The sequence below is a fragment of the Bemisia tabaci genome, chromosome 6 (assembly GCF_918797505.1).
Source record: "Bemisia tabaci chromosome 6, PGI_BMITA_v3".
NCBI lineage: Eukaryota > Metazoa > Arthropoda > Insecta > Hemiptera > Aleyrodidae > Bemisia > Bemisia tabaci.
Window position 1 is genome coordinate 41,470,377 of NC_092798.1, and position 24,711 is coordinate 41,495,087.

General features: G+C 40.9%; 2 protein-coding genes across 3 annotated transcripts in view; both read right to left on the reverse strand.

The window, feature by feature from the left end:
• The window catches only part of LOC109036419 (uncharacterized), a 685,415-nt gene that overhangs the window by 302,949 nt on the left and 357,755 nt on the right, over positions 1-24,711 (reverse strand). The window lies entirely within an intron of this gene.
• The window catches only part of LOC140224772 (uncharacterized), a 228,378-nt gene that overhangs the window by 56,579 nt on the left and 147,088 nt on the right, over positions 1-24,711 (reverse strand). The window contains exon 2 of one of the 2 annotated variants that reach the window (XM_072301367.1): positions 3,866-4,976. The exons of the other annotated variant lie outside the window; for it this stretch is intronic. Within the exon in view, the coding sequence (XP_072157468.1) occupies positions 4,917-4,976 (60 nt within the window). The 3' untranslated portion in view covers positions 3,866-4,916. Of the gene's footprint in view, positions 1-3,865; positions 4,977-24,711 lie in introns of those variants that run through there. 2 annotated transcript variants of the gene reach the window in all.

Genomic DNA, 24,711 nt, shown 5'->3' on the forward strand with positions numbered 1-24,711 from the left:
ATCTCTTCTCTGCGACCTTCAGGCCAAGCCTAGAGACGGTGTTTGGTTATAGTTTAGGGACGAGAATGTCCTGAATAGAATTTGCAAAATTGAAATGGAGATGTTGCATGTGTGAGGGATTTGCGATTTGACTATTTGTTCTTATGTAAAAGTTTGCGAGAAACACGATGGTGCCACTGGTTTTCTCTGAAATCAATTCCCAAGCTCATAAAAAAAGCTCTCGAGTTGAAGCCAAAATGGAGGGGATATCCCACGCTATCCTGAGAGTCCACCTCTACATCAAGACGAACTTTCCATGCAAAGATAGGGAGCAAATACATTGGCAGGGCTACCGTGTTTTCAGTTTTAGAGTCTCCAAATAAAGTGGCAGCCCTGTCAATGTATTTGCTCCCTATCTTTGCATGGAGAGTTTGTCATAAGAATCAACAGTCAAATCGCAAATTCCTCACACATGCAACATCTCCATTACAGGGTGTCTACTAGAATAGACTGGCCAAAAATCAGTACTTTTACAGTAATTTTTCAGTACACTCCCAAGAAATTCAGCACCTCAACAGAAAAATTCAGTACTTTTTCAGTACCTCCATTCAACGAAATTCGGAAATTTTCCAAATTTTGAATTTCTCGCTCAAATTGGGACAAAAATAAAAAATTCCGGACCTTCTTGTGGAAATTCCGAACTTTATTAGTACTTACGGAACGTTCTGAAATATTCAGTATTATTTCGGGAAATTTTGGACTTGTAGATACCCCATAAATTGCAGAAGTTTATATTAGAGTTCACTAATCAAATATAGTACAGAAGGGCCAGCCCGCCTGCCCGCATTGACCCATCAGCGCTGAGTTATTCAACAGATCGCACGGTCTCACACCTGAGAAAAAATCATTATTGGGAACTCAACAGTTGTGTTTTCAGATGAAGTACCCATTGAACATGAAGAGGTCCACCCAAATAATTTACTTTTGTGATGAAAAATCCAGTTATATGGAGAAATTCATACTTCAAAAACAATTTTAAACCCCCAAAAAGTTCAACACTCCAGAAGGGCTGGAACATTGATCAACTCCGTTTCAACTTTGATTCCAAATACCGAAAATTTAGACAAATTTTAATTTCTCTTCCTTCGATGTCAGTAACAATTGAAAGACTTTTACAACTTGCGTGATGCTCGGTCATTATTGGACGTATTTCTGTCAAACGGAACTATGTGCATTACGACTTGAGCCATGTTATGCATTTCTTCTAATGGGTCTCAGGGCTCATGTTTTAATGCACATAGTTCCGTTTGACAGAAATACGTTCTATTGTACCCTCAACAAAAATGGAGCGATCGCGCGTTATTACAACGGCAATTATCTCCGATCAAATTTTTACTAGTTGTGAAAGTCAGTTGAGAGTCTCACTCACAATTGAAGGGAACAGAAAATGGGAACTAATAAACTTGAAAAAAGTGAGGAATAGGGAAAAATCGCTAGGTTTAGAATGAAAACCAAAAAAATTGGTATGGTTGAGAGGGGTGCATTTCGAGAGAATTTCTTCCACATCGACAGAGAAGAACCGCACCTGTACGGGGGCAACTGTCATTCTTCTTCTTTTATTACCTTATTTTGGTATCGAATGTCACTACAACAATCTCTGTTCCCCTCTAAAAAGCGAACCTGTCATTATTCTGTCCATTGGAACATACTTCGGTGTTTTTTTTCTTCCGAAACACTGCCCGGATAACTGTTAACGCTTAATTGTAGAGCTCTGTCAGACTCCTGAAAAGATTTGGGGGGGAGGGGGGTAATTAATTTTGAAAATACCTAGCTCGCTCCAAATGGGGGTGTAATCCGCACCTCCAAGATCTTGTTTTGGGATCCTGCAGTGGCGCTGTCTTCGTATCCATTGATTTTTTTTTTTCCTCTCCTGTCTTTTTTTTTACCTGACCCTCATCCACTCGATCGAAAACCTTTGCGAGCTACTGCTCTCGTGCAGATACAATCGAGACATGTTTTGACGGGTCGGTTTTGACTTTTTGTAATCTTTTTAATCGTTTATCCTGTCATCCCTCTTTGGTTATGATTGATTGTGTTTCTGTTGTTTCTCTCTTTTTTGCTCCGTAAAAAACGGACGAGGCTTGTGTCACTGCACATCGCTTGGACTTATCCTTGATTAAAAGATCATCGAGGGTTCGAAGTCTTTATTTTTTAACTCTTGTCAAATTGAATATTATAATTCGAACGGGGGAGAAAATCTGACCTTTGGCTGACTCCCACTGATCACTAAATTGGGAGTGGACACCTGGGGTTCTTTTCGTATCCACTTGTTTGGTCAAGATATTCAATTCGAACAATCAATTATTTCTTTATCTCGCTGAATAATTTTTGTACTGCGATACAAAAGCAGAAACATCAAGTCATGCATGACTTTTTTCCGTTCGCAGTCAATAAAACATAAGTGATAATAACGAAAATATCTCAACCATTTATTGCCTGTATCATTTAATTAAAATCTTTGTCAAAAAATAGTTCTGTATTAACAAACCTGGTTTACCTATCAACTAAACTACCATCGAGAACTACATTGATTCACTGGCGTACAGCACCACACTGAAAAAAAAATTCTCTTGGATCCTGAGTTTAGAATCTTGGAAAATTTGACAAAAAAAAATACTCTTGATTCAATCGGATTTTTGCTAGAATCGAGAGCCAACCCTTTAAATTTAAATTACAATCTAAATTTAAATTTAAATTAGTTGTGTAAAATACTATGTTGATCTGTGTACGGGGTTTGTGTTTGGTCTAGTCAACTCAGCTGTCCAATTAAGTAATATTGATCAACTATTTTTTTCAGTGAACTCAAATTAGTTTCATTTTTAACAAATTTAAGTCGCTCTCTTTTTCTAGAGCCTCAGGAGTCTCCTTTTTTCTCTTTCCTCTCTTTATTTAACAGGAGCTACCTGTAAAAAGGAATCCGAAAAAATTGGAACACTTGGGAGACACCACCAAGCTACTGAAAATTGAACGGCATAGCACAAAACTCCCGACTGGATAACCGATCATTCGGATCATCTGGACCGCGTCAAGCAAAAAGGAACCAAGCCACATCAGCTATTGCCAAATTTAACTGGGCAATTAAATTTTTTACAAGCGAACGTTTGTGCGGATTCCTTTGAAAATTGTAAGGCATTTTCTTCGTAGTAGGGAGGGAATTCACTGAAATTTGCACGAAAATCCGCACAGCCGTTTTCATGTAAAACATTAAATTATCCAATTAAATTTGGCAACATCTGATGTGACTTGGTTCCTTTCTGCTAAACGCGGTCCATCTTATCCAATCAAATCGAGACCACCTTACGCGGGAACTTCCCGAGAGATCCAAGGGCCGAAACCGGAGCGGTAACGCGTTGTCCGTAAAGGAGGCGAGAATTACTCACACAAGTCAAGCACACGGACTGTAATTACGATCAAACCTTGATTTACTAAATAATGACACACCTCGGAAGCAGGGGGGTGGGGGAGGCGCCACGATATCCGATAGGTAGGTAAATTATCTTGACTTGGGGCCCGTGACATTCGACTTACGGCTTGGAAATCATACTTCTTGAGCGGAATTAGGTCGATTCGTACGGACGTTAATCGGTTAGCACCGTTTAGGGTGCGATCAGACCGAGTTTGGACTTTTATTAAGATCGAGGCGCGAGATAACGACACAAGTGTTTCTTTTCAGGTGGAATTGAAGGGTTTTAGGGGACCTGAGCATAAGTAAACATTTTGGAGTTCGGATCGATAAAAGAAATCTGAGGGAACCTTAAGATAATACTATGAGGTTTGATTTGTAGTCACAGTAAGTCCGGAAAAAATTGTTGCGTGATAGTTTCATTGATTTCTGACGAAAAGGGGGGAAATGCCTAATTTCCGTTGTAGAAGTTTATTTTGACACCCACGTGAACTGTGCCATTGACCTCGTGACATTGTGCTATGGGATATGCGGTTTGGCAAACTAGATTACACCAACCCATGCGGCTGGTGTATATGAACCAAAGAAAGCAAATGATAGAATTCTCTCACCGATCTTTATTTTCTTGGACAAATTTGTGAAAAATTTACTGCATTTTGAATGAATGACTTTTTGAAGAATATTCACGATACTGCTTGATAAGTGTGAGATGGCACGTCCAAAAAAAACCTTTTCCCTGTGAGGATTCATGCAGAATTTAGCTATTTCCTTTTTTTCCCTCCATTTTTAAAAACCATCCTTTATTACAATCACACTCTACATCTACAGCACAATATATCTTTCCGAGTTGTTAAAGGTCGGTCGGGCCGTCACTGCCGACAGGCCCGAGATACATTTGCACAGGAGAATCCTACCTCAAACGTTGGGTGTGCATACAGAAATTCTCAGAATATGAGCACTGCTGTGCTGTGGTTGACTAATGACTACACCCTAGTAGCAATTACTGTTGAAAAAAAAACTTTAAAAAAAGCTCTTGAAAAATTCTTAAATTTCAAAAAGACAACTCTTAAAAAACTGTTAAAATGTGCGTGTCAGGAAACTCTTTTAGAGTATTTTTTATGAGCAAAACTTACGAGCGGTAAAATTTAAGTTAAAAAGTGTAAAAAAAACTCTTAAAACATCAACTGCAGTTTTTCAAGGCTAAAAATGTAAAAAAACTACAGTGATATTTTACGAGTTTTTTTAATAATTTTTTCCTTGAATTTTACTTTAAAAAAATAGCCGGAACGAGTTTTCTACCACGAACATTTCAATAGTTTTTTTTTTTTTTTTTTTGATCTTTGGAAACATGTTTTAAAAAGTCATTCCTCCTATGGATACCCGTTTAATTATGAGTCTCGCCTCTTAAATTTTAAAAAACATTGCGAGTATCGTGCATTGAAAATGGTACAAAAACCTAATGGGAAACTTACTTTTAGCTATCAATCCTATCCTGCAAAGTAGAGAGGAAATGGTAAGATTTTTCTCGACTCACCTGAAACAAAACAGAAAAGAAAACGTGGGATTAAAATTCAGCAGGTTTGTGGAATCAAGTCATTAGACTCAGTCAGACGTAAATAATAGACTGAATATATTAATATAATCAGCAGGATTACCTCAGTTCGTCCAGTTTGAAGCTACATTTTAATAATTCTGAATCCTAGGGCTATACTATTAGAACTAATGATTCCTCCTCTGGTATCTTCTAGTTTTCGCTATTTAAATTTCTGGATCTATGATTATCTAACGTTTCGCATTTACTAGAATAGTTTGATTAAGATACTCAAATTGAGTGAACCATATTTTTCTCGAGAGTCTATTCCCTATTAGGTCTTCTCTTTTATTCAAACGTTACGGAAATATTATTTATCTCCTCGTAAGTTTGAAAATCAGGCTCTTCTGAGCGCACATTGTTCAGCAGGTATTCGAATACTTAGAATTATATCTTATGTTAGGTTTCCTTCTTAGTTCTTGAGCGCGCGCCATATTTCACCCCCTGCGGTCGTCTTTGACTCTGATCGAGGAAAAAATTCAAAATCGGAATTGAACAGTAATTGACTTCGGAATTTTTGGAACAAGAATGAGGATGTTTGGTTCACAATTGATGATATTCATTTCGGTACGGCGTTTGAAAATTTCTTTCGCGTTGTTTTTTATCATAAAAAAGAGGAATTGTTTCGGATATTCTATAGCGGAATAATTTGCGATCAAGAGTGTGGAAAATTCCAAAAGCAATGCGAATCGGTTTAAAACGCAATTGTAAACTTTCAAACTATATAAAACGAGTCCCAGGATCATAAATATTCGGCTATTCGTAAGTAACCTCTAGATAAGCCTGTTGACATTCAATTTTCGGCTTATGACCCAGGTTTTCTCTTACTACGAGGCGCAGAGTCCCCTATATATCTTCCGAGAAAAAAGAATCCGATTTCAGAGATTCCCTGAGTTTTCTCTAACTTAAAAGAAAAAAAAAAAAAAATTCCCCGACTATCTTCGACAAGGTGAACTTCACGCTCACAATCAGTTTGGTATTCTCTATAATAGAACGAGGTCCCTCAACTCTCGAAAATTCCTTGAATTTCTTTTTTTCCTCCCTGAAATTTTCCGGATTTTTTTTTTAAATATTTTTTTTAAAATAGAAGTTTTCTGACTATTTTTAGAGAGGCAAATCTCTCATTTAGCTGCGTTCCGACTCCAATTGAAAAAATTCTCTCACCTCCATTTTACACAAAAAAAAACAAATATCTAGACTTTTCCAGCCCTATCGGATCTCCACGCACTGGGAAAAAAAAAAAAAAAAAAAAAAAAAAAAAACCATTGGATCTAGAGTCCAGACTCTTAAAAACATCGACAAGCAAAAATACTCTTGATTCAATCGGATTTTCGCTTAAATCAAGGACCAAGCTTCTTACTTTGAGCGGATTTCCTTTTGATTTAAGAAAAAATCCGATTGAATCAAGAGTATTTTGTCTTGTCAATGTTTTCAAGAGTCTGGTCACTAGATCTAGTAAGTGTGTGTTTTTTTTTTTTTTTTTTTTTTTTTTTTTTTTTTTTTTTTTTTCCAGTGCGGACTGCCAAATATTTCAAAAAGAAGGCCCCCTCAGTTTTATTAGTATTTCCGCAAAAAAAATTAAAAAATGAATAAAAATAAAAAAAAATCTCTCCATGATATTGCGATCAACCGGACATCAGATTTAAACTATTTTCACGATCTCGCACAGCAGATCTAACTCTCTACGTGTTGCGCCAATCGACGAAGCCCATTATCGGCAACCGCGCGGGTGTCACCGCCAGTGGCGAGTCCGGAATCCTCTCGCGCGGTCAACGGCGGGAAAACAGCCCGTCAGAGCTGAAACAATTTGCGCGTCGCGCACGCACCCGCAAGGTCGCGGCCGCTCGGCGGGGGGCCGAAAAGGAAGCGAAACCGAAACACGCGAAACGCGCCTCCGGATTGCTCGCAATTACACCCCGCGCGGAATTCTTCGAAACGCTCCTCGCTCCCCGGAAAAACCGCGCAAGTCCCACGAAAACCCCGCGAGGATGCGCGGTTTCGGCTGGCGCGGCGGGATGTAGGCCGCGGACCCCGAGAACGAGACACCCCGGGTCTGTGACCTATTGTCAGTGTGCTCGCGTGTTCGGGTGCGAGCAAGATCGAATTTGCTGGACCCTCGGGTGACGGGTATCGCGGATTGACGGGACACCTGTTTCCATGCAAATTCGAGCCAGAGGACCTGCTACGAACGGCTTAAATTGAAATTTCGAGGAATCAACCATGGTCTACTTTCATAATTTAGGTTATTAGGGAAGAAATGTTGTACTTGAAGCACTGCCCTTCACATTGATGGTCCACTTTCTATCGAAAACAGGGTGTTGCGAGTTCCTGGATTTCAAAATTCTCGAACTTTCCAAGTGCTTTGAGCATAAATATTGCCTGATTTTTCAATGTTTGTATCACGACGGACTTCCTTGTGAAAATTTTTCCGTTTTTGAAAAAAAAAAAAAAAAAAAAAAAAATTGGGCGTCGTCTTTAAAAATTGAAAAAAATGCAATGTTCAGACTGGAACAACAGATTTCAAGGTATATCAAAACAAAATGCACTGACTTTCCACTGACTTTTCATGGTGGGAAAAAAAAATTCAAGACTTGTCAAGAAAAGAACTTGTTGCCCCGTGAAATGTCGACCTTCACCGAGAAAAGGGAGAATTGAAGATCAGCGCCGACTTGAAGTGCCAATGTAGCCGTCGTGATAATCAATACAGGAAATCCGGTAAATTTTTGAGGTGAGCTGTCCTCATGAGAGGAGAGCTCTGTAGCGGAGACAATGGTGCAGCGAGGAAAAAATTGTAAACTTCTCGGATGCGAGAACGCGTTTCAGATAAGTTTGATTTGCTAGTAGTATTAGTATAATCGCGAACACAAAGTTCACTCAGTGCTGAAATTTGATTTTTTTCAGGAAGAACTATCCTATCTTGTATATAAAAAAAAGGTGGTTCGATCACTTTGAAAAGGCTTCAAAAACCTTGCTTGGAAGGAATCATTTTTAATCTGATGATCAGAATGACTTTGAGTTGCTTGCAGTAACGCAACTGATAATAATTTATACCGCTCACAATGAAACATTTTGATTGATCGTTGTTCATGGCCACAGAAAATATCTGGAAACTTGAGGTGAGGAGAGATTATACAGAGATATATGAATGAAGTAGTGATAATTTTCTAAAACAATTTTCCAACTACTTTAAATTTTGTTTTTATTGTTATTCTTGATATCCTCTCCTGGTGGCGGATCCGAGATCCCCAATCAAATCCAAAAATAGTACTTCGGAAAACTCTCTGACATGGATATTCCCCTCCCTTTTATTGCCCCAGTTACGCAATAACGACCTCAAATATTTACGCATATTACGCACTACTTCAGCCGATGAATGAACACGGATTGCCAAATAGCTGGAAAATGTTTGCACTGCCACATTATTCGATGAGAAAAGGCGCGACATTTTAATTGCCATCTGACACCTACGAATGAGGATTGCGCCACGATAGCGTCAGGAAGGATATAATTAGTTATACACTTGCGACCTATGATACGACGCCTGTAAACAAACAAACAGCCCGAGGGGACTGAAACTCATTTTTTCTTTCAGTCGAGGATCAGAAACTGGGCTGCTGTTCGCGTCTGAATTTCGACGCTCGGCCGAAGGTTCCTCTGACCTGTTTGGTGGCACACCCCTCTGAGAAAATTGTTAATTTGTTATTGACCAATTTGTGAACCAGGAAGCTTGGATTCCGGACCGATTGGGTATTTTGCGCGGGAAAATCGGATGCCTTACATTCTTCGACTATTGCGTGCATCATTTGAATGAGGATCAAGGGGGAAATTCAAGGTGAACTTTCAGTTTACTTGAGGAAAGCGAAGTTTTCCTCCTTGAATCCTTGATTGACTATTTTCCTCTCATTTTTTGCTTCAATGAGAGACGAAGTCTTTTATAAAATGGTTCAACGCGAACTTCTCAATATCCGCATTCTCATGTACACGTGGATTCTTCCTTCGGATTTTTTCCATTTTTGTACGTATCCTTTCCAGGGTTGCCACAGAATTTAGTATACAAGATTCCCTGAAATTTCCCTGACCCATTTTTGTGGAATTCCCTGACAATTTAAGAAATGCTAGATGGTTAAAAAGATATAATTAGAAATAGGTTTCAGCCAAAATTTGTTGTTCGCAACGTCAAATCCATTCTAAAAAGCGAGTAAAGATGACCTATTTTTCTCTGAAATTTCCAGGTTTTTCTTGACTTTTTAAAATTCCCTGACATTTCCCGGTTTTCCCAGTATTCCCTGACATTTCCCGGTTTTCCCAGTATTCCCTGACTGTGTCAACCCTGTTTTATTATCCTTTTTTTCGTTTTCTTATATTGAGGTAAATTTTATCTACAAATTTGTACTCGAGAACGGGAAATTTCCCACTTTTATCCGTGCACACCTTGAGTTAACTCCAACTCCAAACTTGTTGGAGCTGAAAAGCGCATCTGCTGAGCGTTGAACGGCCCCATTGATCGGGCGTTGCGAAGGGGACTTGAAACGCTCGCTAATCGAAGCCGCGTGTGTTTGTTGAACACGCATAATGTTGACATTTATGAGCGCGCGAACAAGTAAATCACACGAGGCGTGTATTGTTCTTGTAAGTGCAAACGCAAACACGAGCGCGCGCCTTGCGCTCGCTGCGCTTTGTTGGCCGCGTCCGAGATTCGTGCGTCCTGCCACTCGCACTCGCCACTCGCCGCGAATAAATAAGGTGACATTACCGCCATGCTACGAAAGAACGTCGTATGAGCCTTCAAACGCTGCTAAATTTTCTTAGACAAATCATGCAACTCTGGGCAAGTCCATGAATATTTTTCTTCAAATTCTTCAGAGCATTTCGTTCGTAATTCAATTTAAATGATCTGAAAATTTCAAAGAAATATATTCATAACTTTCTTTAAGGATGAATATTTTCTTGGAGGAAATTTGGCAACATTCGAATGTACATACGGCGTTTTTCCTTAGCACAGCGCGTTAGGGCTCTCCACTGCATCGCTGCACTCTGTTGCCGTATGCATTTCTTGAAGTACCGAATGGAAACCATTGTTGTGCGGTGGAATACCGCGAGATGAACATTTCACAAAGCAGCCCGGGGAGATGCGACAACGGAGAAAATCAAACAAAACGAACGGGAAACGAGGCTAAAAACAATAAAGGAAAACCGAAATTGTGCGACTGGTAACCTAGCTGTTATTAGCCGGCAAACAAGAAAAAAAAATACCGACAGTTAAAATTAGCGAGATCTGAGACTACATTGGCTTGCGGGAAAAATGGTTTGGGGGACGGGACAAACGGGACATGTCAACAGAGGTACGTCAAATGACATCACCTAGATCTTAGGTATCCGCTCACCTTTTCCGAATTTGTTCTACTACTCTAGAACTGCTGCCTACCCAAAATCTCGAGGATGGCACTCTAGGACTCGGCCCTTATGATGCCATTTTTCCATGCACCGATGGTCTCATAATAGAGTCGATTTCAATAACTAAACTGTGATTTGTCAGCAATAATTTCTAGATGAGCCCTAGGTGCGGCTGATTCCAGTAAATTAAAATAAGAGTAGATGATAGAGCTAGCTTTAATTTTAAAGTTCTTCAGCATCCTAAAAGGAGACTTCCTTTATTTCCCTTCCTTCGCCTGGAGTTTGCAAAGGGCCTCTTACGATAAAAACCTTGATTTTTGGATCATCATCACCGAATCACAAAACGCTGCAAGAAATGGGTGGTAGTATTTACAAAGAACAAAAGAGACGCACCAGTCAACAGATACAAGTTGGTGATCATAAGATTAGAACCAGGGTGGCGTCATGCATAACGCCAAGAAGGAAATCATGCTCTATATGAAAATTTTCCCTCTATTACTAAGAATACTCAGCGAAAATGCAAAGTCATGATGTCAACTTGGCTCTATTTGCATGATCACATTGATCACCAACTTGCGGTTCCCTGAAAAAAAAGTTGCGGGCTTTATAGACATAACGTCCGTTCCGAAAGTTCCGGGTGCTGGAGCCGTAACTTCGACTGCTCCGGGTGGTAGGCCCAGAACTTTCGGCCTCCTGAGCCCGGAACGCGAACGGTATGTCATAGTCCGTAAAACGGCCGCTACTGCCGGAATTTTTGTTCTCAATGCAGTATTTAACTTTACTACGCACAATAAAACATGTTGCAGCATTATCCGCACCCCGAGAATTTTGGCAGCTGGCGTCGAGATTTACGGTTCCGGTTGACAAAATTCAGCAGAACTGCCAAATTCTCGATAGATTGTGTCGAACTCTCGGCACTTTTGCCGAATTTCGGCAGCCGGGGCCGCAAACCTCGGCTCCAGCTGCCAACATTCTCGGGGTACGAATACTGCCGCAAAATTTTTTAGGATGTGGAGGGTGGTAGGTTGGTTTGAAGTTATGAGTTATGAGATTTCTCGAAGGATATTGAGAAAGGCTGTATGAAGTGTCGAAATAACGCATACGCAGCATTATGTCACTAAGGAAGGGTTCGGACCCTTCACTCAGAATCCTCACCGGTGACGTTGATGGCGCAAGCAGCAACATTTTATGGCCAAGCCTCCTGGACTCTAGTGTAGTTGATTTTATGTCACAGGAAATGTTTATTCCCGTGATTAATTGCGCTGAAAAGGGTGCTCCCAGATATCGGAGACCGTTGTCCAGACTCCGCAAGAGCCTCGGCAGTCGGCACCGTCGCGAAAGTCAATTAGTCCTTGAGGCACTCCTCCAGTCCTGCTCTGTTCTGTTCTTCTTCATGACTCCCATTAGCAACAACGAGCCTTTGTCAGGAGTTGTGCTGCACCACGCGCGTCATTGCCGCGTCTTGCTAGTTATTAATATTCTTCGTTTCAAAATTTGAGCTTTTTGATTGTTGCGTGGTCGGCGAGGCAACCCTGTTTAAAGTACCTCCGTTGGCACGAGTGTACACTGAGGGGCTTGGTTTTCCAACCTGGCCGCCAGGTAGAACTCGAATCCTTCGATTTTTCGGCGTGTTATGAGAGCTTTTGTGAAGAAAAACCTCAGGCGAATGACCTTCATTCAGGGATGAAAGATTAGCAGTACACCGTTCAATTCATCGCCACATTTGGAAAAGTCAAGTTCGCTCTTTGGCAGTTTCTGGTCAAACTGATGAGGAAAATAAGTATTCCGCGAGAGAAATGACAACTTCTTCCGAACATAACTTCGAGACGAAATGAGGGTTGAATTTAAAGTTGAACTTCTTAAAGGGTTGAATTATTGATGATACACTCTACGCATTTTGAGAAATAATATTATCGCAAAATTATAATAAAAGCGGTAATTATGTTATTGACTGTGAAGATCGTGGATAAACATGAGGCCAATCCTCAGGACGATATGTATTCGAGCCAAGGATAAAGTAAATTTTCTCTAAACGTCTATTCTTCAGTCGTACTAAGTTCTTCCTTAGCAGTAGGGTGGCGAAAATATATTGACTTAAACTGGAAAAAAACTGCGTCTTTACTTAGACTTTGCAGTAACAGCTGGTACATTTTGCGTATGCGACCAGCGATATTGGTATCTTTCGTTGGATTCAAACGGGTAGGCAACTAAACTAGCTGTGTGGTGAAGCGTAGAGTATCGCCGAAATCGAAGGCGCTCCAAGTCGGTATTGTGATTTTGAAGTCCTTCGCAGATAGACTAAGTTCAACAGAAACGCACGAACGAGAAACGAATATGTGCCTTTTTGTTGAAATTGAGCCATATGTGACTAATTAGACTAGAAAAAAACACTAAAAGTGCGGTCTTTATTGTATGTAGCACAGTGCATCCAATGCATCTGCCTATGATCTGAACACTGTACCTCCACTCAATCTTGTACTGATACTCATTAAAGCTCAAATTGTTTAATCCGATTGAAATTCTTGGTACTTTATGTCTTATTTTCGCTGGGGAATAGTGTGGACCCAGCACTATTCTACCACCTCGTTCAAACTACTGGTATAGTAACCATTACCAACCCTTTTTCCTTCGACTGGAGCTTATTCGGCCTGTTTCCATAAAATCTCGGTGCGGTGGCGTTTGCGGACGTGGCGTTTGCGGATTCTAAGAATCGGGTGGCGTTTGCGGATTCTCATATTTTGACGGTGGCGATTGCGGACATGCGGAACAGGGCCGGTGGACTTTGCGGACCGGAGAATTTCGGCGGTGGCGATTGCGGACGGAGGGGTAGGCACCTACATATGCTGCTCCCCACCCCTGCGCTGTATATTAAAGAGAACAATTACCGGAGAGGCTCTGGATTCCTTGCCGTGGATGTAGAATGAAAACAATATTAGTATTAAACATTAGTATTATATTAGTATAAAAACATATGAGCTGTGAACATACAGTAAATTTTTAAAAACAGGCACATCAGAAATCAAGAAACTGAAAAATCGTCAGTTTCAGTTCATTTTTAGGATGAAGAACATGTCGTAAATTCTAGTCCAAAATTACTGAAAGTCAAAAAATTACAACGAAAAATTAAAACACATTTTAATTTTTTGACTTTCAGTAATTTTGGACTAGAATTTACGACATGTTTTTCATCCTAAAAATGAACTGAAACTGACGATTTTTCAGTTTGATTTCTGATATGCCTGTTTTTAAAAATTTACTGTATACAGCGCAGGGGTGGGGGGCAGCATATGTAGGTGCCTACCCCTCCGTCCGCAATCGCCACCGCCGAAATTCTCCGGTCCGCAAAGTCCACCGGCCCTGTTCCGCATGTCCGCAATCGCCACCGTCAAAATATGAGAATCCGCAAACGCCACCCGATTCTTAGAATCCGCAAACGCCACGTCCGCAAACGCCACAGCACCAAAATCTCGACGGTCACTCATTTCGAGTCGCCGCAATCGTATTATCCCTAATTCTTATAGGTCAAGTCCGAGTGGATGAGTGCAGTAATAAATCCCAATTTACATTCTCGCGAAAACGTATCATTGGGGATTGCGCCAGGTCGGCGCGAGGAAGGACCGCGATAGTTTCCAAGGATCGAGAGTGGTATTTGGGCGCCGGTCTGGAACACAGGGCACGACCTTGCTCACTCCGACGGGGCACTGGGCACCGGTCAACACCGCCACTCCGAGAAAAAACCTCCGATCTAGTATAGGTTTCCGTTGGAGTTAAGTGGTTTCGCCTTAGCGCGGTGGAGCGAAGGTCGCGCTCTCGCGCCCCGCGTCAGGTGCCCCGTGCCCTGTGCCCGGGTCGAGTTGCGTCACCGTTCGATCCTCCTCGGCACGGCTCCGATAGGCGCTGTTAGTCGTGACGTCACTGCGAGGATTCTTCGTTACTTACATCGAATTGAATCCAAACGATGAAAATATTACAACCTATCTTACTCTATAATATAAAATCATAAAAGTAACGCGTAACACATGAAGCCTAAGGCGCCAAGCGTTTTGAAGGGTTGGACCGCGAAGCGGTCAGGGATTTGCACTCTACACCCGCCAGTTTTGATGTTGATATTAAGGGATAAATCGATACGTCTATTATCTGCATACGTCACTGAAACACATTGAATGCAAATCGTAATCGAAGGTAATTTCGGGAGGCAATCACTGCAGGAGAGAGAGACACAACAATTAAAGTTTTGCTGTTAAACAAGTATAGGTGACGTTAACATTACCGCTCTAAGAATTCTCGATATTCAGATTCTTAAAGTTATTCTATGATTTTCAAAGCGATTTTTTTAGTGACTTATTCAATTGCGGAAAAACCTAGGACTCGGAGTATGGACATTTTTAATATCGTTTCACTGATTCTTGAAAGTGATTAACAAAACCAACGCTGATGAGTATTTTTTGCTTCACTGGAAAAAAATACATTGGATCTAGAGTCCAGACTCTTGAAAACATTGACAGGAAAAAATACTCTTGATTCAATCAGATTTTTGCTTAAATCAAAAGGAAATCCGCTCAAATTAAGAGGCTTGGTTCTTGATTTAAGCAAAAATCCGATTGAATCAAGAGTATATTTTCTTGTCGATGTTTATAAAAGTCTGGACTCTAGATCCAATGTGTTTTTTTTTTTCCAGTGCAAATTGACGTATCAGCGTCTTAACTGAGGTATACATTAAATTTTAGTACGCGAAGACGACATTCATGATATTCTCGAAGAATTTCGAAGTTTTGGACAGAGGCCAAATCGACGCCAGTGGCGCTCAGCTCGCTCCCGAAATCAGTGCTAATCCGGTGCCTTTTCGCCTAACCCTGTCTGGGGCGAACTCAAAATCAAGACTCCTGCCGGGGGGCGCCAGGCCTATGTTTTGACAGTTTCGATTATGGCTCGGGTACGCACTGCGGCAAGGGACAGCGGGCATTCCGCCTAACCGATTAACTGTCGAATCGAATCGATGGATCCACCGTTGATGTCGTCACTAAATTTAAGATTGATGATCCAACACTTGATGCTTCGGTCTTAAAGGGAGCTGCAGCGTTGCCGATCAATCATGACTGCCCGAGATTGGAGTTTCGCAATCGGGGATCAGATCTTCAACAGCTTGAACTGTGCGGAATGGGGCCGTGTATGTTGGCCTAAACTCTGGCGATGTTTGTGCGCACCGGAAAAAAAACACATTGGATCTAGAGTCCAGACTCTTGAAAACATTGACAAGAAAAAATACTCTTGATTCAATCAGATTTAAGCTTAAATCAAAAGGAAACCCGCTCAAATTAAGAGGCTTAGTTCTTGATTTAAGCAAAAATCCGATTGAATGTTGTCCTAAACTCTGGTGATGTTTGTGCGCATTGGAAAAAAAACACATTGGATATAGTGTCCAGACTCTTAAAAACATAGACAAGAAAAAATACTCTTGATTCAATCGGATTTTTGCTTAGATCAAGAACCAAGCCTCTTAATTTGAGCGGATTTCCTTTCGATTTAAGCTTAAATCTGATTGAATCAAGAGTATTTTTTCTTGTCGATGTTTTCAAGAGTCTGGACTCTAGATCCAATGTGTTTTTTTTCCAGTGCGGTAGTGGTGATTTCTTGAGGGTGCTTTCCAAGTTTATTATTTTAACATTTCCTCCAACGGTTGAGAAAACCCTACAATGGAGTTAAAATGTATTATTTTTATTTTTTTTACGTGAAAAGAGGCGGTAAGTCGCGGTTCGCAGGGAGCAAGCACGAATGAACTAAACTAAAATGCGTGGATGAGGAATGGTGTATTAACTGGACTACATTTCGCAATAAAGGACTAGAATTTCTGGCTCAGTTTAAAAACAGCGTATGTTCCATCAGCTTGCACGCAAGCTTTTTTGCAAGTACGTGTTTTTAGGATACGCCAAAAATTACAGTTGTTAATTGCAAAATGTAGTTTAATTTCCAAATTATCGCGTTAAATTTAGAGAGAATACACTCGAGTGGCAATGTAGAGATTCTCAGTGACTTTAACGCACGGTAAGAAAAGTAAACGCGGTAAAGTTTATCATGATCACTACAAATAGATCAAACAAGATGACGCGTCATGCATTACGCAGGGCGTTCCGGGGGGAGAGTTGTGCTCAAAATGAGTTTTTTCCCTCTGTAGTGAGAGTCTCTGACCTATGAAATTTTTCTTCCTTTCTTTCATCAAAGGAATTAATTCGAAAAATTCGACAGTCAGTTAAGAACGCCCATGGTAGGTGGGGCAAAGTCTTCAAAGTATCGTTGGATTTTGCAACAACGTGGCTGAATGAGGGGTGGGGTGGGTGTAAGGAGACGGGACCGGTAAAGTCATCACCCTTAGCGGGAACTGAAAAAATCAAAATCTAAATTGCTTTCCGATCCCGGAGCATGGATGCGCCCTTTTTCCTCATTAGTTACGCGCTTCTCAGAATTTGACGGTGCAACCGCGTGTCTGGCACTTATCCGCGAGCCCTCGAAGATTGCAGGACTGCATTTCGACAACTTTTCGATTCCCGCCGCGAGATGGTGATTTATGTTTTAATCAGGAGGAGCTGGAATAAACAAAGTATTTCATGTCGAATCGAAAGGCGAGGCGACTTGCGGAATTCAGTCGGAACGCACTTTACGGTCGTTCCGAACCATTTCGTAATGAAAATGTGAATGTTGATTCCTGCAGGATTGCGGAATGTTCCAAAAGTGAGGATTTCTTATCCTCCTATCCTCCTTCTTATTCTCCTTCTTGGTCTTGCTTATCTGCTTCCTTTTTTCGTTATTTGCTTGCGTTATGCGGGTCTCTAAAATATATGAGGAGCTTGGAGGACAAGGCGCATGAGTGCAGTTTTTGAAAAAATGGAATAATTAATGATTTCAATTAAAACTATTCTTAATGCATATTCTATGAAAAAATCGCTCCTAAATTCAAATGTTTAAGCATCAAAAAGTCAGTTTGAACTTTCTTCCGGCTATATGGATCCAAAGAGGACAAGGCGCATAAGCGCAATTTTTGAAAAAATAGAGTTGTTAATTATTTCAAGTAAAACTAATATTAATACGTATTCTGTGAATAATTCGCTCCTGAATTCCAATTTTTAAGCATCAAAAAGTCAGTTAGAACTTACTTTTTGCTATGAGGATCCGTGTAATTTCGAAACTTTAAACACGTATTTCTCGAAATAGCAAAAACTGCACTTATACGCCTTGTCCTCCAAACCCCTCATATTGTCTCTGTGAGCAGCATTCGAACGCTCATATATGACGTTCTTCTTTGCGCACTGTAGCATTAAGACTAATGCGTTTTAGACTCTGTCGCCCAACTCTGAGTCTTAAAATTCAAGTGACTAGCCGGCCGGCCGGCCGGTCGGCCAGACGCATCCCGGCGATGGCAGCCGGCCAGAACGGCCACCCTTCCAATTTCACTCCCACAACCTTTGCGAATAAAAACCCCGGCCCGTAAAAACTCGTCAGGTTAGCGCACTTGCCGTGCAGGAAGTATCCCTGCCGCGCGCGCGGCATAACTCGCCGATTTGCATAGTCTCGTATTTCAAGGAAGCGTTTTACGAGCGAAATGATGCATGGAGGAGCCCTGTCCGGTTTTTTTCGGAAGGACTGACGACCTGCTCTGGTTATGCGTTATGCAACCAGAGCGCAGCACTGGAACCGGTCGCGTCCGGAAATCGGAAGAAGGGACCGCGCGATCCGAGCGACCGGCGCGCAGTGGATCGAGTCAACAGGAGAGGTTGGACAAGATTAGGAAACTTCAAACGCACATAACTCCGTTTATACAAAAGTTAAAGGTTCTAAAAGTGGTTCCATTGGTTTTCTCGTGAAATTTTCTTCAAGGAGCACCCACTGGAGTTTAAAATGTGACGAAATAAACATAAAAATCCGCAGTTTTTGTCCATGATTTTAGTGTCCAATCTCTCTAATTGAATTCTAATTAAAGAGAAAATTGAAAAATACAACAGAAAAGACCCTTACGAAATGGAACAAGATAAAAAAATCAGATGGCAAATTGAATGGGAAGAAACAAAAGGGAACTTATGGATTAAAAAACTGATTCCTCAAATTCATATATGGCTAAACAGGAAACACGGAAATACAAATTAGTATTTAACCCAATTCTTTACAAATCATGGAGCATATGCGCAATACTTATTCAGATTTAAGAAGAGAAGTGACCCTTTTTGCCCCATGTGTAAAAACCTAACAATAGATGATGCAGAACATACCTTTTTTCACTGTGAATCCTTCAAGTTACTCAGAAACTCTCTCCAAAGTAAACTAAATGTCTCAATAACTCCAGAAAATATCATCGAACAAATGATCAACACAAAGAAAAACTGGTATCTTATTCAATACTACATCACAGAAGTCCTCAAACAAAAGCAAAAAGTCCTGAACGAAGACGGAAAAGAGATGTCACCAGAAATGCCAACCTACCAACACTCCTCCCTCGATGATATGTCAGCCGACAATTCCGAGGATAACGCAGACACTTAATCATTCAGAAGACCGAGGATCTTCAAGTTATATTTTAACCACTTATTAGCTTATCTTTCGGGAATAAAAAAGGGGGAACCACCAATTTGTAAATATAGGAACTTCTTATTCTAATCTAACATGTAAACATAGGCCTTCGGCCATAGTTCTGTCAAACTATGGTTCCAACTTGTAACCAAAATAATAAATCAAAGTTATCTTTAAAAAAAAATCTCTCTAATTGACTCGATCCACTGTGCGACGCGGAGAGGGTGGAATGTTAAACCGCTAATCGTGCGGTAAGCGGTTTAGGATTCGCCGTTTAATTTCGGTAAAAGTGTAAGTTCGGTAAAATTTAATACGGAGAATCTTGCGAGGATATTGAACAAGTGTCCTTTTTAGGAAGAGCCAAGAGATTGTTCCGAGCGGTGGTGCGTTATTAACATTTCTCTGCGAATAAATCATCGATGATTGCGGGTGAAAGTGTTCAGGAGTCGTGTAAGTTTTCTTCCATGAATTATTCATTCGTTATTTGACGAGGAAAATCTATATGTCATACTACGAGGATCTTTAGTTTATATTAGGTTTAAGTGATTCATCAAAATGTATGAGACCAAAGGATTGAATTTCAACTTCATCAGTGACGAAGAGAACCTCGATAGTTCTTAATTTTAAACATGAGAGTCATTGGCGGATCCAGAAAATTGGCAACGTTGCTCTTCTCCATTTAAACCTATGGAAATGAATCGATTCTCAGAGGGGGCAAGTGCTCCGACGAGAATCGATTATTTAACATAGTTTTAAATGCAGAAAATCCGGTGTTGCCAAATTGCTGGATCCGCCTCTGGTTGAGGCCACAGACCGGCTGAAAAATTGAAAGTTAAGATCAAAGACAGATATAAGATTTGATACATTTGTTTTATGTCTCATATTTTGATTTGCCCTGACTTGGCGAATTAAATCGAATCAAATCCAAGAGAAAAAAACTACGCACACATCTTAATAACAAATTGAGAGTTGAAATGAAATGTAGTGGAACATTTTTTATGGGATGCCTAGACTTATGTGCCACAATCAAAATTCGGCTCTAGATCATTTTTAAAAACATGAGATCCCACGTAAGATCCAAGTTCTTCGGCCCACTTTGTCAAAAATTAGGTAATGTAAGTTTAAGTCCCTTCTTATTTGATTTCATTCGATGAACTATTATTTTTTATTTACTAAAAATTTACTTTTTGACCACGAAAAGTGAGAGCGATCGACAAGAAGATTCCCCTGCAAAAGTTAATTTCGGATTCGAAGAGTCTACGACACTGAACTTGCCAATGCCTCACCTCAACGAAACGCGTTTTGAATCGATGTTAAACACTGCATCGTAATAATATTTATGCATACCACCGCAGTTACATTCTTGCGCTGGCAGAATATTGATTGGAATTCATTCGAATGCTTCTCTATGACGCAGTCACCTTGCGCCGGCCGTGCCTTCGGGAGACAAAATATACAGTATTGTCAATTTGGATATGTATTTCCCCTCTCATCGTCTGCCAACACAAAATAATACCGATTGGCAACCAGTGGGGTGGCGTGCTTTGCGATATATCGATTGATCGGCCATTTAAACCTATGGAAAAGAATCGATAAACAGGGTGTTCGCAGCGAACACCTAAATAATCGATTCTTTACCACAGCTTCAAATGGGGAAATGTCGATAGATCGCTAAGCACGCCACGCCACTGTTGGCAACACAGAGGTAGAAATGTTTGGTCACCGAACGTGCTTGCATATATTAAGCCGATGATGGGACGAGTAAATCGTGCGGTAATAAAACTTTTGTGTTGGAAAATTCACCAATTATGCTGAAATAAGAAAACGCAGGTCATATTTTTAAGTCGCGAGATAAAATTAAACACCATAATTCTCGGTCTAGGCAATTGATTAAAACATCGAGGTACAAGCACCGACAATCTCACAAAAAATATCGACAACAATGACACGACAAAAACCTTTCAATGACATTTCATTGCGTTTAAAATAATGCATAAAAACTAGGAAGAGGATTTCAAAGTTTTCGACGATAATGTGTCACAGAATACCAAAGATTTGGAAAAGTCAAAAAAATGCTTTTCTGCCTGAGTCTCTCTATTCACAAGTTTAAAGAGCGTGCAACTACTTCAACACGAGACGAAGGTTCTTGGTCTATTGGCAGATGAAGTGCAGGCGAATTTTGACTACCGTCAGAATTTATTTAATTATCACTTCAAGAGCCAAAAAAGTTTCTAAAATAGACGAGATGCAGGCGAATTTTGACTATACCTTCGAAAATTAAGGTATCATTTCGAGAGTCAAAAATGCTTATAAAAATTGTCAATAGTACCGGCATCTCAGCAAAGTCATAGCATAGAAGAGAATACTGCTATCCTGCGCAGATAATATTTAACTTTGAGTCCAACTTGTGATTTTTCTGATGATGTTTGATGTCATTTTCCGCTTGAAAAATACACACTTCAATTTCTCAAGCCTTCATAATCGTGCGAAGGACACTCCCCAGTATCGCAATAGCACTGACGGTCTGACTCACGTCAAATATCTGAAACATTTGTCTCCTATGGTAATACCCTCGAGTCTTAATCATCTATCACACCGATCTTGACTAATTATACTCGAAACTACTTAAGTTAGCTACTTTGTACTTCCTGAAAGAAGTATTATTAACACCTAAAAAGATGTAATCCTATTAAAAACAACCACGCAACATCGAATACGAAAACATCCGAATAACTTTCCGGCAAAGCGGAAAATCCGGGAATTTCCCGAGCTCTGGCAACTGGGACCCGGGGGGTCCCATCAAAAACAGTCGGAGGCTCCAATAACGAAATGAAAAATCGTTCGTTTGTTCGGTGCAACTATAAGATGCTCACTTCCTAAACCACCGCCGCGCCGCTCCGGGCTGAAGCAGCTTAAAAGCACGGCATAGTCGCGAGGGGGGGGGGGGGGGGGTGTCCTTGGCCCAGCGCGATTCATGTTCACGGACCCGCGGGAAGATTGGATCCTCTCGAGAGTCGAATCTTCCAGGCAGCGTGCGAACAATCCTCTCATCAAGAACCGCGTAAGTGAAGCGGGGTTTCTGTTGAAGTTAGGTGTTTTTGGCACGCACTCGAGCCGGATGGAAGCGGATTGAGCGATGGCGTGCTATGATAAAACCGGGATTTGTCTCGGTCAGGCGTGTACACTGCCGTCCTAAGGAAGAACGCCGTATGAACCTTCAGGCGTTGCCAAATCCGTGGATAAAACACGAATTCCCTGGTAAACTTATGAATATATTTCTTCCAATTTTTCAGAGAATTTTGTTCGTATTTGGATCTAAAGTTCCCGAAAATTTCAAGGAAAAATATTCATAATTTTTCTCAGAAATAAACATTTCAGCAAAGGAAATTTGGCAACTCTCGAATGTACATACGGCGTTCTTCCTTAGCACGGCAGTACAGCGGATCATTCATAAACGCTCTCGGTGACCGGAGGGGAAATGTTTTGGAGACCCGATTTATTCGTCACTGTACCGAGAAAATACCTTCATTCATTTTGCGAGAGCCCTGGAAAGCATTGATTTGTGGGGACAGCAAGGCTTATCACCGAGGTAATTATACGCTTTTTTGACCGTAGAGTTACGTATTGACTGATTCGACGTTTTCGTGGTACTCGGTAATAAGTGCCGATGTATTGAGACCATGCTGTTTGACTTAAATTGGATGAAAATAGACTATACGCACAGAGAAAAAAATTTCGTGCATGGGACCCGAAGTTAAAGTCATATGGATCTCTGAAGTTTTCTGATCACGCATCCGGAAACTTGAGGTCGAGCTGCCAAAGTTCAGGTCAGACATCGAGGCACTTCGGTATGTACCGGAATACTTCAGATGTGTGACCCGAACCCTTCGGTACGTATCGAAGTACTTTAGATGTCTGACCCGAACATCGGCAGCTGGACCTCAAGTTTTTAGATACGTGAACCGAAAACTTCAGAGATCCATACGACCTCAACCTCGGGTCCCGCGCACGAAGTTTTTTTCTCCGTGCGGCAGGGATGGACTTCAAATATTGTTTAGAAGGTTCTTTGCTTAAAATTTAAATTTGATAGTGGCGAGGCAAACTGACGAGGTCTCCCACGAAATAAAAGGATGTGTACCTAACATTCTCAGTTTACTGTTCACGATAGGAAATATATTCGTGAAGTTTCTTTTCGCACAACTCTGATCAATTTTCCTTTTCAAATATCATAAGGGGAAAAAACTCAAATTCCGCATTGATTACGCAACACAAAAGCCGATAGAATTTACACCTGTCCACATCTTGACTCTCTCCACTGCTAATCGCGCTGACTTCGCAGAAGATTGAAGAATGCGAATCAAAACGCATCGTATCCTTTCAGTTTCGCGCCATTCATTCGACCACAAAACACTGTTGCCAAACCATGTGAGCATGTGTAAGCTGAAGATAAACGTGTGCGAGTGCATTAAATAGCAAGGTACTACATAAAATTTTACGTCTAATTCGAAGGTTCACGAGAGTGTTGGAAAATTGGCAACTGATGGGCGATGATTAGCTTCCGTTTCCTCGGGCCCCCCCCCCCCCCCCGGGAGGTATGGATGGGGGGTGGGGGGCTGCTTCTAGTGCGGATGCCTCTACATCGACAACGAGGTGTTAACTGTACATGGACCTATCAATCGGCGAAGCAATGCGAGGAATTTCGTTCAAATCATCTCGGAATCGGCCCCATTCATTTCTGCGCCGGCGCTGTGCCCCTTCCCCCTTTCACCATTACCCACAGTTCATGCTGGTGCGACACTGGAGCAGCAGACATAGCCGAGAAGGAACGTAGGGAGAAATGAAAGAAAAAATGATTGAGAGTTACTTTGAGGACTTGAAGAAAATTTTAAATTGTTTGCTTTTTTGCTCTTCAGTTCCTATTTTACGGGAAAAGAAATCCGCAAATAAAAGGACCTTTTTGCTGATTGATCGATAAGTGGCTGTAATGAAAAATTATGTGGAAAAGAGCCCCCGGTAAGAGTTTCAGCTCGAATTCCAAGATGGGTCTTGTGGTACGGCATTGAGTAATTTACATTGTATGGCATTTAAATATGTCTGTCTCTGTATGGGTGCTGAAGATTTAAACTTGGCTACTCAGCTGTATCGTTCAGAGCCAGCATTGAACTCCACCTAAAAATTGCAATAAAGGCCTCATCCATCGAAATTTGATAGAAATTTGTGCAATTATTGTTGCATGGGTAAAATCTAGACTTCTATTTGGTGACGAGGCATGTGGGGTTCCGACCAAACAGCAAGTACCAAAAATGCAGGTGACTGAAAGGGTCACGCGAGGATCAATGAGTACGACTTAAGGAGCCAAAAATTAGAGAAGAATAACAAACACATACAAATGGATACGCAAAGCTCACAAATTGAAATGTTCAAAAGACCGGGACTTTCTAGGATCCTAGGAGGTCCATTTTTTAATTAATTAAAACAAGGAACAAAGCTTAAACCTGCGTACATTACAGGTAACTTTTAAAAGCGCATACTTCACGTCAGAACGCCTGAAGAGCTCTTAAACACCAACATGCATCAGAAATCGGTCAACGTCTGTTCCGATTGAAGAAATTCTATCGTATCAAGTTCATACGCTCCCAAAGACCTAATTAAACCTGCTTCCATTAGCCGAAATTTTACCCGTTCTCATTGCGGCACGGAAACCTGCTGTATGAGAAACAGCGAAATG